This window comes from Schistocerca cancellata, chromosome 9 (assembly GCF_023864275.1).
Source record: "Schistocerca cancellata isolate TAMUIC-IGC-003103 chromosome 9, iqSchCanc2.1, whole genome shotgun sequence".
Lineage (NCBI taxonomy): Eukaryota > Metazoa > Arthropoda > Insecta > Orthoptera > Acrididae > Schistocerca > Schistocerca cancellata.
Window position 1 is genome coordinate 442,021,998 of NC_064634.1, and position 13,608 is coordinate 442,035,605.

Here is a 13,608-nt window from a genome sequence, read left to right on the forward strand (position 1 = left end):
GCAGACATAAAGAACTAAAAATACCTAATAAAATAATTTTATCCAAAATACCTCTTTCTCAGTTTACCTGAGGAAAATTAATGTTTTTATTGCTCTTTATTGTATTGGTGAGATTATAAAAAGTAGTAATGGTTAAAACTGCCACCGACCACATAAGGGAGGCCCTGAGAAATACTTCTGGAACCATTTCAGGTACTGTAATTTTGTTTTCTCCGAAATGAAATGTAAAAATGTCCTCATTAACAACATATAGTCTCTCTTGTAACCTTGCTGGACAAGGAAATGGGAGTTCAGGAATATCGATATCCATGACATTGTCGTCCAGGTGATAGTTGCATTCTGGCCCGAGATGCTGGAGTTGGTGGTCATGTGCGCATGAGATGCTTCTGTGTATGAACGGTGTGTTTTTCTCCTTTGCTGATGAAGGCTGAGGCCGAAAGCTTTATGTAAGTGTTTTTTAATTGTGCCTACCTGCAACTTAATGTGTCTCCTTTACAGTAAGTAGCAATCTATCCTTACCTACATTGCTGATGTAGTTGAGACAGTCTAATTACAGGTAGGAATAGATGAGAAAATTTATAACAATCATATTTAACTTCATGTAGTTGCATTAACACACCGACTGGAAGGGGAAGGACATATGGTATTGATCTGTGTAAAAAATGCTGTGTTTAAAGTATTATCTGAAAACATCAGGTCAGTGGTGCAGGAGTAAGAAATTTTTTCAACATACCTGCTTTTCTGCTAACATAGATAAGTAAAGTAAAGTAAATGCTGTCAACATACTTATTAGTGTGAGCAGATTGACATTAGTTATAATTTGTTGTTAGAATACTGCACATACGTAGCCAGCAGTGGGTGCTTCTACCCTTTAGTGTATAACTTGACTTGCTGCACTTACCTGCTGGCTCTGCATCATCTTGGGATTTTTACAGAACATAGTATGTGTGTGAATGAATGCTTGAATTTCTTCTTTGAGCTTACGCCAGAGAAAAAAGTCCAAATTTTGACAAATAAGGTGAACGTGCAGGTAAACTGATAACACCTTCACATCCTACAAAGTGACTGGGAAAGAGCTGAATGAGTGCTTTCCTAGCCACAAGTGGATGGTTAGCTAGTACCACACACATATATGCATTTTAAGCAGTTCCTTTTTTAGGAAATCCGCTAGCACTGTTGTAAGAAATAGTGCACATGTTACCTGCTCAGTGAAATAAGGATCTACTATATATTCTTGAGTAATCCAACACCAATCACTCACATTGTGCTGCCTCTGATGTACAGTGGGGGGGAGGGGGGAGGGATGAGGGGAGGGGGGGGGAGGGACGAGGGGAGGGGGGAGGGACGAGGGGATGGGGGGAGGGACGAGGGGATGTGGGTTTTGGGGGAGAGGGTGGGGAGTCGTTCCAGTCCCGGGGGCGGGGGGACTTGCCTTGGGGGGAGGGAGGGACGGGTGTGTGCTCGCACACACACACATGTCCATCCGCACGTGTACGGTCACAGGCAGACGTTTGTGGACACAGGGAGTTTGGGCAGAGATCTCTGCCCAAACTCTGCATTTGCAAGTGTCTGCTTGTGACTGTGTGTGTGCGGATGGATATGTGTGTGTGTGCGAGTGTATACCTGTCCTTTTTTCCCCCTAAGGTAAGTCTTTCCGCTCCCGGGATTGGAATGACTCCTTACCCTCTCCTTTAAAACCCACATCCTTTCGTCTTTCCCTCTCCTTCCCTCTTTCCTGATGAAGCAACCTTGGGTTGCGAAAGCTTGAATTTTGTGTGTATGTTTGTGTTTGTTTGTGTGGCATGTAATGTCCTGGTCAGAATGTAGTATTGGAATTTGATGTGTCTTCAGCAGTCCTGCCAGTTGATCTGCTGGTGAAGTGACTCAGGATACAGATGAAAGATGTTTGTGTACAAAATGTGAACAGTGCTGGTCTGACTTATTCCAGAGCCACTCACATTATCTCTAAAGCTAATATATGGATTACAACAAGCAGCAACCAGACATCAATTTTAGTCACTCTATGCTTTAAGTGTAGTGCATTTTCCTTTGCATAGCATTCTAGTGCTTATCCAGTAACAACTTTTTGAACTGTCATTCTTGTTGGATGCTGTATGAAGATACCTTGGTAGATAAAACTTTACTATTATCTATGCATTCCTTCTTCATTTGCCATAAAGAAGTAGATAATTTAATTTCTCTCACTCTATGAAAGACCTCTTTTAAGAAGTAACGAGCACTTTATGCATGTGTACTATACTGCAGAACAGGAGGATACACAACCTCTTTGCACCTTCATACTAGTATTGCAGTGGTGCAACTTGCTGTTTTCTTCTTACCAGATGCAGCATGTTTCATTATTTGGGTAAAAATTACAAACTTCCACAGAAGTCAGCAGGCAGTTCTGTACTCTGAACATATAAATGAGTCCTAAGTTCTAAATATTGTACTTCCTCTGGAACTACTTACCAGAATTTAGAGAGTGTAATGTAGTTAAAATGGTCTTGTTGAGGTCTGTGATACTAGCAACAGAAATACTATACTTATATTTGAAAATCAAAATTGGTAAGAGTATGTCTAGTTAATGTATCTATGAAAAGAGAGAAATTGTTGTTTATTGAGGATGTCCTTATAATTCATCTACATGAAAATGGTATTGTGATATCGGAAAGTATTCTATAAATATATGAAGTGAATAACTTGGCTTGTATTATCTCAAGTCATGTTGACTCTTCTTTGCATTATAAAATATTATTTTGCAAAAGTTTAATGTATGTACCATGCTACCTGCTTGCATGACAGTATACTACTGATTGTTCTATCCGAGTAATATTCATGGACTCTTAATCTTTCTGTTCTTTGCAATGTATATACTGTGTTGATTGTGAACGACAGTTGAAAAATTTTTGCTGGATTATATACTTAATTCAGAGTAGAACATTCAGATTTCAGCAACCACCCCATGGTTGTGGGAAAGCTAATATGTTGTATCCATTCTTGTGGAAATGGTAGTATTACAGCATAATTTGAAAGTGTCTGTGCTGTATGGGAGAAGACTCTAGCAAGATGAAGCTTGGTCTACGAGGCGTGCACATGTAGTGCAATTGAGCTGCACATCATCACTAGAAGAATTCTCTCCAGATTTGAATACCAGTTCAGCACGCTGTTTTAATGTGTCACACGTAATCATCACAACTCTACAAAAAATAGATTATTTCAGTTTTGATATACAGTTTTTTTTTTACATTTTTATGTATACTAGAAACCAATTGCAGTGTATAAGCTTTCATAATCCAAAGTAGGTGATACATTTCTTTAGGTTTCACATTTAAAACTTTCATTTAGAACATGGAAGCAGTGTAAAATAGCAGAGAATCATATGGTAGTTTGGTCTTCTAGTGATAGGAGGCCAGCCTTGTACCCTCTGTGGAGACAAAAGTAAATCTTGTATTCCATCATGTGTTCCACAGCATGGGGCGTATTATACTGCGGCCAGTGAATCCTTATGCAAACCGCCCATTGCCATTTCTCATCGGTTCACGTGAATTCTACGAAGATGATCGAGTGGGGCTGGCTGATGTGTTCAGTGATGAAGAAGAAAGTGGTGTTCCTGGTGCTACTGAAATACCATCTAGTGAGAGTGCCAGTGATGTCGAGGCTGATTACGCCATATCTGACAGGATGAAACGACGAAGGGTATGTAAATGAATGTTACTGTCAATTATGAACAAATTAAATTAACATATTTTACCTTACTGCATGTGTTATTGTGGGCTTATAAATACTTGCCTTCAGATATCAGTATATCCATATTAACATATGTAGGTGGTAAGGTGAAAGAGACAGGTAAAAAGGTGATCTTTTAGCATCTTACCTTTTTGATTTTTCATTTTCCCCCGTTTTGTTATGTTCTTCCCACTTCTGTTTGCCATTTCTTTTTGTATTGTGTTTTATGTGTACTCTTTGATATACAAGTTTAGTTTTCATTTTTGACCTACCACACACTAGCAGCTCTGCAATATTGTGTGATGCTTATTCCAAAACGAAGGGCCATTTTAAGTATTGACAGTTCGATATAAAGTTGCATGAATGCAATGATATTGATTGCTTTTGAAGTCACAGAAGTCATTGATTTCATACAGTAGTTGTATGACTGTTGGCGAAAGCAAATGAAAAAGGCTTCAAAAATCTTTGTGTGCTGTGATTCAGTTTTTGTGTTTGAAACGATCTAAAGGTGCTCAAATTCATCAAGAGTTGTGTCTAGTTCATGGGCCTACACTAATTAGTAAAAGAACACTCCTGTCAACTGGTTTAGTTTTCAGGCTAAGAATTATGAAGAGGGGTAGAAGCAGCTAGCGCAACATTATGAAAAGTGCTTAGACTGAACAGTGATTAGGTTTGTGAATTAGATTTGTAGGAAACTAAAACTGACAAAAATTTTGTAATGAAGATTTTTTTTTTTTTTATAAGGAACCCTTATCTTTTAAATAAACTTTTTAATCATTTGTTAGTTCTGTGTTATATAACTATTCAAAAAAGCAGATAAAAATTCGTTTGATACCTTCCTGAGAGCAGCCACCATTCCTTCCAAATTAATAATGTAATTATAGACCAGATGCGACTCGAGTTCAAAGAAATAATAATGACAGCAATTGAAAGATTTATACAAAATAAATTAACAAATGATGGAGCTGATCCACCTTGGCACACAAAATGGGTAAGAACACTGTTGCAGAAACAACGAAAAAGCATGCCAGTTTTAAACAAATTCAAAATCCCCAAGATTGGCGATCCTTACACAATCTCGAAACTTAGCACTCACTTCAATATGAGATGCTTATAATAGTTTCCACAATGAAACTTTGTCTTGAAACATGGCAGAAAATCTAGAGAGACTCTGGTCATACGTAAAGTACGTTATCAGAAAGACACATTAAATGACTTCTCTGTGCATAGCAGTGGAAACACTATCGATGACAGTATTGCGAAAGCAGAGTTATTAAACCCAGCATTTCGAAGTGCCTTCACCAAACAAGGTGAAGTAAATATTCTAGAATTTGAATCAAGAACAGCTCTCAACTTGAGCAACTTAGAAGTAGATAACCTCAGAGTAGTGAAGCAATTTAAATAACTCAATAAAAGCAAGTCTTCCAGTCCAGTCTGTATTCCGGTTATGTTCCTTTCAGAGTATGCTATTGCAATAGCTCCATACTCCACAATCATATACAACCACCCGCTCGACGAAAGATCCGTGTCCAAAGACTGGAAATTTGCACAGGGCACATCATCATCATCATCATCATCATCATCATCATCATCATCATCATTTAAGACTGATTATGCCTTTCAGCGTTCAGTCTGGAGCATAGCCCCCCTTATACACTTCCTCCATGATCCCCTACTCAGTGCTAACATTGGTGCCTCTTCTGATGTTAAACCTATTACTTCAAAATCGTTCTTAACCGAATCCAGGTACCTTCTCCTCGGTCTGCCCTGACTCTTCCTACCCTCTACTGCTGAATCCACGAGTCTCTTGGGTAACCTTGCTTCTCCCATGCGTGTAACATGACCCCACCATCTAAGCCTGTTCGCCCTGACTGCTACATCTATAGAGTTCATTCCCAGTTTTTCTTTGATTTCCTCATTGTGGACACCCTCCTGCCATTGTTCCCATCTACTAGTACCTGCAATCATCCTAGCTACTTTCATATCCGTAACCTCAACCTTGTTGATAAGGTAACCTGAATCCACCCAGCTTTCGCTCCCATACAACAGAGGTGGTCGAAAGATTGAACGGTGCACAGATAACTTAGTCTTGGTACTGACTTCCTTCTTGCAGAAGAGAGTAGATCGTAGCTGAGCGCTCACTGTATTAGCTTTGCTACACCTCGCTTCCAGTTCTTTCACTATGTTGCCATCCTGTGAGAATATGCATCCTAAGTACTTGAAACCATCCACCTGTTCTAACTTTGTTCCTTCTATTTGGCACTCAATCCGTTTATATCTCTTTCCCACTGACATTACTTACGTTTTGGAGATGCTAATCTTCATACCATAGTCCTTACATTTCTGATCTAGCTCTGAAATATTACTTTGCAAACTTTCGATCGAATCTGCCATCACAACTAAGTCATCCACATATGCAAGACTGCTTACTTTGTGTTCACATATCTTAATCTCACCCAGCCAGTCTATTGTTTTCAACATATGATCCATAAATAATATGAACAACAGTGGAGACAGGTTGCAGCCTTGTCTTACCCCTGAAACTACTCTGAACCATGAACTCAATTTACCGTCAACTCTAACTGCTGCCTGACTATCCATGTAAAGACCTTTAATTGCTTGCAAAAGTTTGCCTCCTATTCCATAATCTTGTAGAACAGACAATAACTTCCTCCTAGGAACCCGGTCATATGCCTTTTCTAGATCTATAAAGCATAGATACAATTCCCTGTTCCACTCATAACACTTCTCCATTATTTGCCGTAAGCTAAAGATCTGGTCATGACAACCTCTAAGAGGCCTAAACCCACACTGATTTTCATCCAATTGGTCCTCAACTAATACTCGCACTTTCCTTTCAACAATACCTGCGAAGATTTTACCCACAACGCTGATTAAAGAGATACCTCTGTAGTTGTTACAATCTTTTCTGTTTCCATGTTTAAAGATTGGTGTGCTTACTGCTTTTGTCCAGTCTGATGGAACCTGTCCCGACTCCCAGGCCATTTCAATTATCCTGTGTAGCCATTTAAGACCTGACATTCCACTGTATTTGATGAGTTCCGACTTAATTTCATCCACCCCAGCCGCTTTATTGCACTGCAATCTATTGACCATTTTTTCCACTTCCTCAAATGTGAACCTGTTTCCATCATCATTCCTATCCCATTCTACCTCGAAATCTGAAGCATTACTGATCGCATTTTCACCTACATTGAGCAACTCTTCAAAATATTCCCTCCATCTGCCCAAGGCATCCACAGGATTCACCAGCAGTTTTCCTGAACTGTCCAAAATACTTGTCATTTCCTTCTTACCTCCCTTTTTAAGACTGCTAATTACACTCCAGAATGGTTTTCCAGCAGCTTGACCCATAGTCTCCAACCTGTTTCCAAAGTCTTCCCACGATTTCTTCTTCGATGCTGCAATTATCTGTTTGGGTTTGTTTCTTTCTTCAACATAACTTTCTCTGTCTACCTGGGTTCTGGTATGTAGCCATTTTTGATACGCCTTCTTTTTCCTTTTACAGGCTGCCTTGACTGTATCATTCCACCAAGCTGTTTGCTTCATCCTACTTTTACACACTACTGTTTCAAGACATTCTGTAGCCACTTCTAGTACTGTGTCCCTGTACCTTGTCCATTCCTTTTCCAATGACTGTAATTGACTACATTCAACTAACTGGTACCTTTCTGAGATCGCTGTTATGTACTTGTGCCTGATTTCCTTATCCTGAAGTTTCTCCACTCTTATCCTCCTACATATGGACCTGACCTCCTGCACTTTTGGCCTCACAATCTCAATTTCACTGCAGATTAAATAATGATCAGTGTCATCAAAGAATCTCCTGAATACACGTGTGTCCCTCACAGCCTTCCTGAATTCCTGATCTGTTATTATATAGTCAATGACAGATCTGGTTCCCCTGCCTTCCCAAGTATACCGGTGAATGTTCTTATGTTTAAAAAAGGAGTTTGTGATTACTAAGCCCATACTGGCACAGAAATCCAAGAGTTGTTTCCCATTCCTGTTGGCCTCCATATCCTCTCCAAATTTACCCATAACCTTTTCATATCCTTCCGTTCGATTTCCAATCCTGGCGTTAAAATCGCCCATGAGCAGAACACTGTCCTTGTCCTTTACTCTAACAACTACATCATTGAGTGCCTCATAAAAACTATCCATCTTATCTTGATCTGTCCCTTCACAATGCGAATATACTGACACAATCCTACTTTTCTTGCTAGACACTGTCAAATCTATCCACATCAGTCGTTCGTTTACATACCTTATTGCAACTACGCTGGGTTCCATTTCTTTCCTGATGTAAAGCCCTACACCCCATTGTGCTATTCCTGCTTTGACTCCTGACAGGTAGACCTTGTATTCTCCCACTTCCTCTTCTTTTTCACCCCATACCCGAATGTCACTAACAGCTAAAACGTCCAGCCCCATCTTACTTGCAGCTTCTGCCAGCTCTACCTTCTTCCCAGAGTAGCCCCCATTGATATTAATAGCTCCCCATCTCATTACCATTTGTTTGCCAAGTTGTATCCATATTCTGAATCGTGGTCACCTTTGTGCTCAGACGGCAAAGACTACCAAATCCACCGGTTAGTCCCTCAGCCGTTAGGGGTAAAACCCAATGGGACTCGGGGCAAGTAAGGCTAGCAACCTGCTTCCCTGGTACTTTAAATATGATGCTGGCAATAATCAGAGCAAAATGCCTCGGACCTTTGGAGGTGACGGAGTCCCACCTCTAACTGACAAACCAGGGACTCCTAAGATACGACAGGGCACATCAATATTCAAAATAGACAATAGGAGTAATCCACTAAATTACAGTTCCATGTCATTAATTGTGTTCAAACATTATGAATTACATTGAAGAGAATGGTCTATTGATACACAAACGGCATGCATTTAGAAAACCTCACTCTTATGAAATACAACTAGCTCTTCACTCACATGAAATGTTGAATACTATTGGCAAGAGATTTCAAATTTATTCTGTATTTCTAGATTTCTAGACTGCTTTTGACACTGTACCTCACAAGCATGCTTGTGGAATATCATCTCAGTTATGCGACTGGATTTTTGATTTCTTGTCAGAGAGGCCACATTTTGTAGTAATTGATGCAATGTCATTGAGTACAACAGAAGTGATTTCTGGCTTTCCCCATGGTGGTGTAATAGACCCTCTGCTGTTCATTGTTTACATGAACAATTTAGGAGACAATCTGAATAGTTGTTGTAGGTTGTTTGCAGTTGATGCTTTTGTTTATCATTGAGAAAAATCAGATCAAAACAAATAGCAAAATGATTTAGAAAAGATATCAGTCTTGGCAAAAATTGGCAATTGACCCTAAAAAATGAAAAATGTGAGGTCATCCACATGAGTGCTGAAAGGAATCTGTTTAACTTTGGTTACATGATAAATCAATCATATCTAAAGGTCATAAATGCAAGTAATACCTAAGAATTACAATTATTAACAACTTAAATTGGAGAGAATACACAAAAATGTTGTGGGGAAGGCAATCAAAGACTGTGATTTATTGGCAGAACGCTTAGTAGATGCAACAGATCTACTGAAGAGACACTATGCTTGTCTGTCCTCTTTTGAGTACTGCTTCACAGTAGGATTAATGGAGTAAATCGAGAAAGTTCAAAGAAGAGTAGCAGGTTTTGTATTATTGAGAAACAGAGGGGTGAGTGTCATGGACATGATACAGGATTAGGGATGGACAGCTTTAAATAAAGTGTTTCTTGTTGCAGCGGGATCTTCTCATGAAATTTCAGTCACCATCCATTTCCCCTGAATGCAAAAATATTTTGTTGACATCGACCTACAAAGGGAGAAATGATCATAATAATGAAATAAGGGAAATCAGAGTTTGTACGGAAAGATAGATGTATTTGTTTTTTCTGCGTGCTGTTCGAGAGTGGGAGAATAGAGAATCATTGTGAAGGCTTTTCACTGAACCATCTGCCAGGCACTTAAGTAGATGTAGCTTGCACTTTCAGTCTCTCCTGAGGTTTGGGTTGACTTTCCTTGCACTGGACATTTCTCCATTAGCTTTCCAATTTCCTTATGCAGGATATTTTTTATATATAATTGTGGGCTTTCAGTTAAAATATATTACTGTAACAGCTTTTGGTAATCCTCCTTCACTTGTTGAGTGCTGAATTAACTTTTAAGACATAGTAACCTTGGACATAAAATGTGAATGAAATAATCATATTAAAAGCATAAAGCATGGTGAGTAGGCACTCCTCTAATGTTGAAGTGGGAGAAAATATGAATTTAGACATTGTTTACTTCTTGTAGATTTTGTTGTGGAATTGTTTTCAGTGACTATTTTGGTTTGAATTTATTGCTGTCCCTCCTCCCACCTAACACAAATTTAAAAATTTGAATAGAATTTCTAAAGAATTGTGAAGTATTCGCAAAATTTGACCTTACATAGTGCCAAACGTGAAGCAGGCATCATTGTTTGTATTATAAAAGTAGACTACTCTGTTAAATTTGAGAGTCTATAATTTATAACACCATAAATAAATTTCAATAATAACTTGCAATGTGTGAATGATGTTTGAATTAATTTCAAATTCTGTGGGTGCTGGTATTTTTTATTACTACTTCTACTTTTGTTGGGACAGACTGCAGAGAAACACCAAGTATCTTATGAATCACAGAAGATGCTGTATTTCTCCCCTTATGTTATATTTATCCAGAATTGTGGCGATCGTGCTTGGTATTTTGTGGGATATTTCTAATATAGATATGTCCTGTAGACAAGTGACATTTGTGTTAGCTGGTTTTCTATTTTTGTACTTATCATGTTTCTCTTCTTTATTGTAATGAGTCTTCTTCTGCTATAGCTTAGATTTCATAATCTTTCTGCCCGTACTTATACCACCATCAGTACCTCCCCCTTCTATTCATGCTTGGTAACGCTGGTGTGCATCTGTATCTAAAATTATATTTGTTACTCTTTTCTCGAATAATTTATTGTTATGATGTGTTTTTTTTCCTCCAATTCGAATAGATAGGAATGATGCAGTATTACGAAGGTATAACTAGAAAAACGTAAAATATATGCCACATTTTGTAATTGTGATACAAATAATCCATTTCAATATCATACTATTAAAACAACATTACACTTAAAAAATGGACTTCATTGACACTTTCATGCAAAGACCTTGGTTATGTGTGGTAAATTTAGAATGATGTAGATATTAGTCCATAAATATTTTTAAGTACTGAAGAATCCTTTGAATAAGGGTAAAATGACTTTGAGCTTCAGTGTTTCAGTAAGGAGGAATATTGGCATGTAATTTAACATGTCTTCTCAAGTGTGGCACTAAAGGGAAACATTTGTCCTTAAGTCTTGTATGGATCGTCCTCTTGTTCTACATCATGGTTAAAAATTGAAGCTACATGGATAAAATGGAAATGAATATATTTGAGTGAAAGTGAAAGGAAAAGAGAGAATTCATGTTTCAGTAGCATCTTTGTTTGTGTCTACCATCTCTGTTGCAGACTCTGAATCTCTGAGATGACGTAATTAACTTCTGTATCCTCATCCCTCTGATTCCAGATACCTAGTGTCAGTGGAAGTGAAAATTCTGAGCCTGAAAGTGAACAGCTGAACCCACCTATGAGCCATCACCCAAAGCAGCAGCATGTGGCACCTCCACCATCAAACATGTTTGGAGAAGAGAATTCTCATAAAGTACCAGATGAGCAGCCTCCTGCAGGTGTGGTGAGTGGAATGATTAGTGTTGAATTCAAACTGATAATATTTATTTGAAAAGCAAGCCTCAGGCCTCTACTTATCATTTTATAATGTGGACTGAAGTCCCATGAGATTTAGGGACAGAGGTGGTAATAAGGGAAAACTTAGATGACTGACAAATGTCATAACCTTACAGTCTAGCAACAGTCAGGAAATGGATTTAATTGAATTGTTCGAAAACACTATCAATTTAAGAAAAGATGTATCTCATTGAATAAATGTAAAAGTGTTTGGTTTTTTAGTACTTTGTTTCCCTAAAAATGTAATGTAGTATGCCCTCTTTGCAGTTATATTTCTTGTTACACTCTATTGCTATTGTAACCTGGAAAAATTTCAAAAGCAAAATGCCCTAGGTAGGAATATTTATTTATTTGCTAACTTTGAAATGTAATTCTGTGTGATAGAAGCTGTGAAGTTTCCTCAGAGTTGGTGTCTGCTTACAGCCTTCATAGACAGACATAAGTTGATGTATAATAGCACATTTATGTGCTTTGTGCATGGCATGTTCACTATTACTTTCTGTTTAAGGTAGATGATTGAATCTTACTCACTCAAATTTGTGTTCCTCCTCACCATAATCAGCACACCATTAAGTTAATAAAATTAATTGCAAGCTTTTGCAGCTGTCTGCAAAGATGTTTTCCTCTGTCGCTTTCCAGGCACGTATGTGCACTACTTTGAAACGGGACATGTTTGTACCTTATTTGAATGCCACTGCTTTTTGATACCCACTGTTCAACTATCCTTCATCTTTTTCAAATGATTATACTTTCAGTACCAGATTAATTACAACAGTATGCAACTGGAAATATGCCCTTTACTTGGCATATGGTCCTGTGTCTTATCACCTATAAACAACAAGAAAATGACCTGTATATTACCTTTGTGTAAGTGGTGTCTGTAATTATGTTGATCATGAAAGTCTCTGTAGGTAAATCTTTAACTGGGATTCCAGTTGTATTTAGTGTGAACCATTTATTGCTTATGTTGTTCATTATATTCTGATTTGCGTTGACCACAGCTGAATCAAACTATGAAACATTACTGTAAACCACATGATGGATCCATGTAGAATTGTTCCAAGTTCAGCTATAGGAACCCCATAGTCATGCCAAAACCAGCATACCCACTGCTGCCCATGAAAAGCTATGTCTGTAACTCTAGCTGTTCATTTTGTATATTAATAACCTGGCTGACACACTAACCACAGACTTGTTGCAGGTGATGCAGTTATACATAATGAAGCACCAGATGAAAAAGATGTACAAATTTCTTGTCAGATATTGATAAGATTTCAGCTTACTTTAAAAGTACAGATATGTAGAATTGTACACATCATAAGACACTCAAAAGTCATGTCCTGTGATTACAATATCAGTCACATTTGGAATTGGACGACACCTACAAATATCTGCGTGTAGCACTTTGTATGGATATAAAATGTAATTATCACATAGGGTCAAATGTAGGTAAAAGTGTAGGTGACGAACTTCAGTTCATTAGCAGGGTACTGGAAAAATGCAGTTGGTCTACAAAGGAGACTGCTTGCAAAACATTTGTACATCCCATTTTAGAACAGTATTCCAGTATTGCATAACCATATCTGCCTCCATGGCTGAGCAATCAACATGGTTCAATGCCATTTGGAGGACCCAGGTTTGATGCCTAGTACTGCCAGAGATTTTTTCTTGGTGGCAAGACTGGAATGGGGTGCATTCAGCTTCATGATGCCAGTTGAGAAGCTACTTGACTGAGTAGTAGTGAATCCAAGCCACAAAAACTGCTTACAGTCAGGAGAGCAGTGTGCTGACTTCACCCTCCTCCATATCACCTCCATTATGCTACTGGCAGAGGGTGACATGGTGGTTTGTCAGTGCTGATGGGCCTGCCATGGTCTGTGGATGGAATTAATTTCAGAACCATATCTTATAGGACTAACAGGGGATACTAAATATATTGAATGAAGGGCAGCACAAATGTCGATATATTTATTTGACTCATGGAGGAGAGTCACAGAAATGCTGAAAAACCTGAATTTACAGACATCAGCTCACTGTGTTTTGCTCCTGTAGAGACC

At 38.4% G+C, this 13,608-nt stretch overlaps 1 protein-coding gene across 1 annotated transcript in view; it reads left to right on the forward strand.

Annotated features, from left to right (window-relative positions):
* The window catches only part of LOC126100529 (WASH complex subunit 2), a 235,777-nt gene that overhangs the window by 64,312 nt on the left and 157,857 nt on the right, over nucleotides 1–13,608 (forward strand). The window contains exons 5-6 of the mRNA XM_049911143.1: nucleotides 3,471–3,696; nucleotides 11,334–11,498. Coding sequence (XP_049767100.1) covers nucleotides 3,471–3,696; nucleotides 11,334–11,498 — 391 coding nt within the window. The remainder of the gene's footprint in view (nucleotides 1–3,470; nucleotides 3,697–11,333; nucleotides 11,499–13,608) is intronic.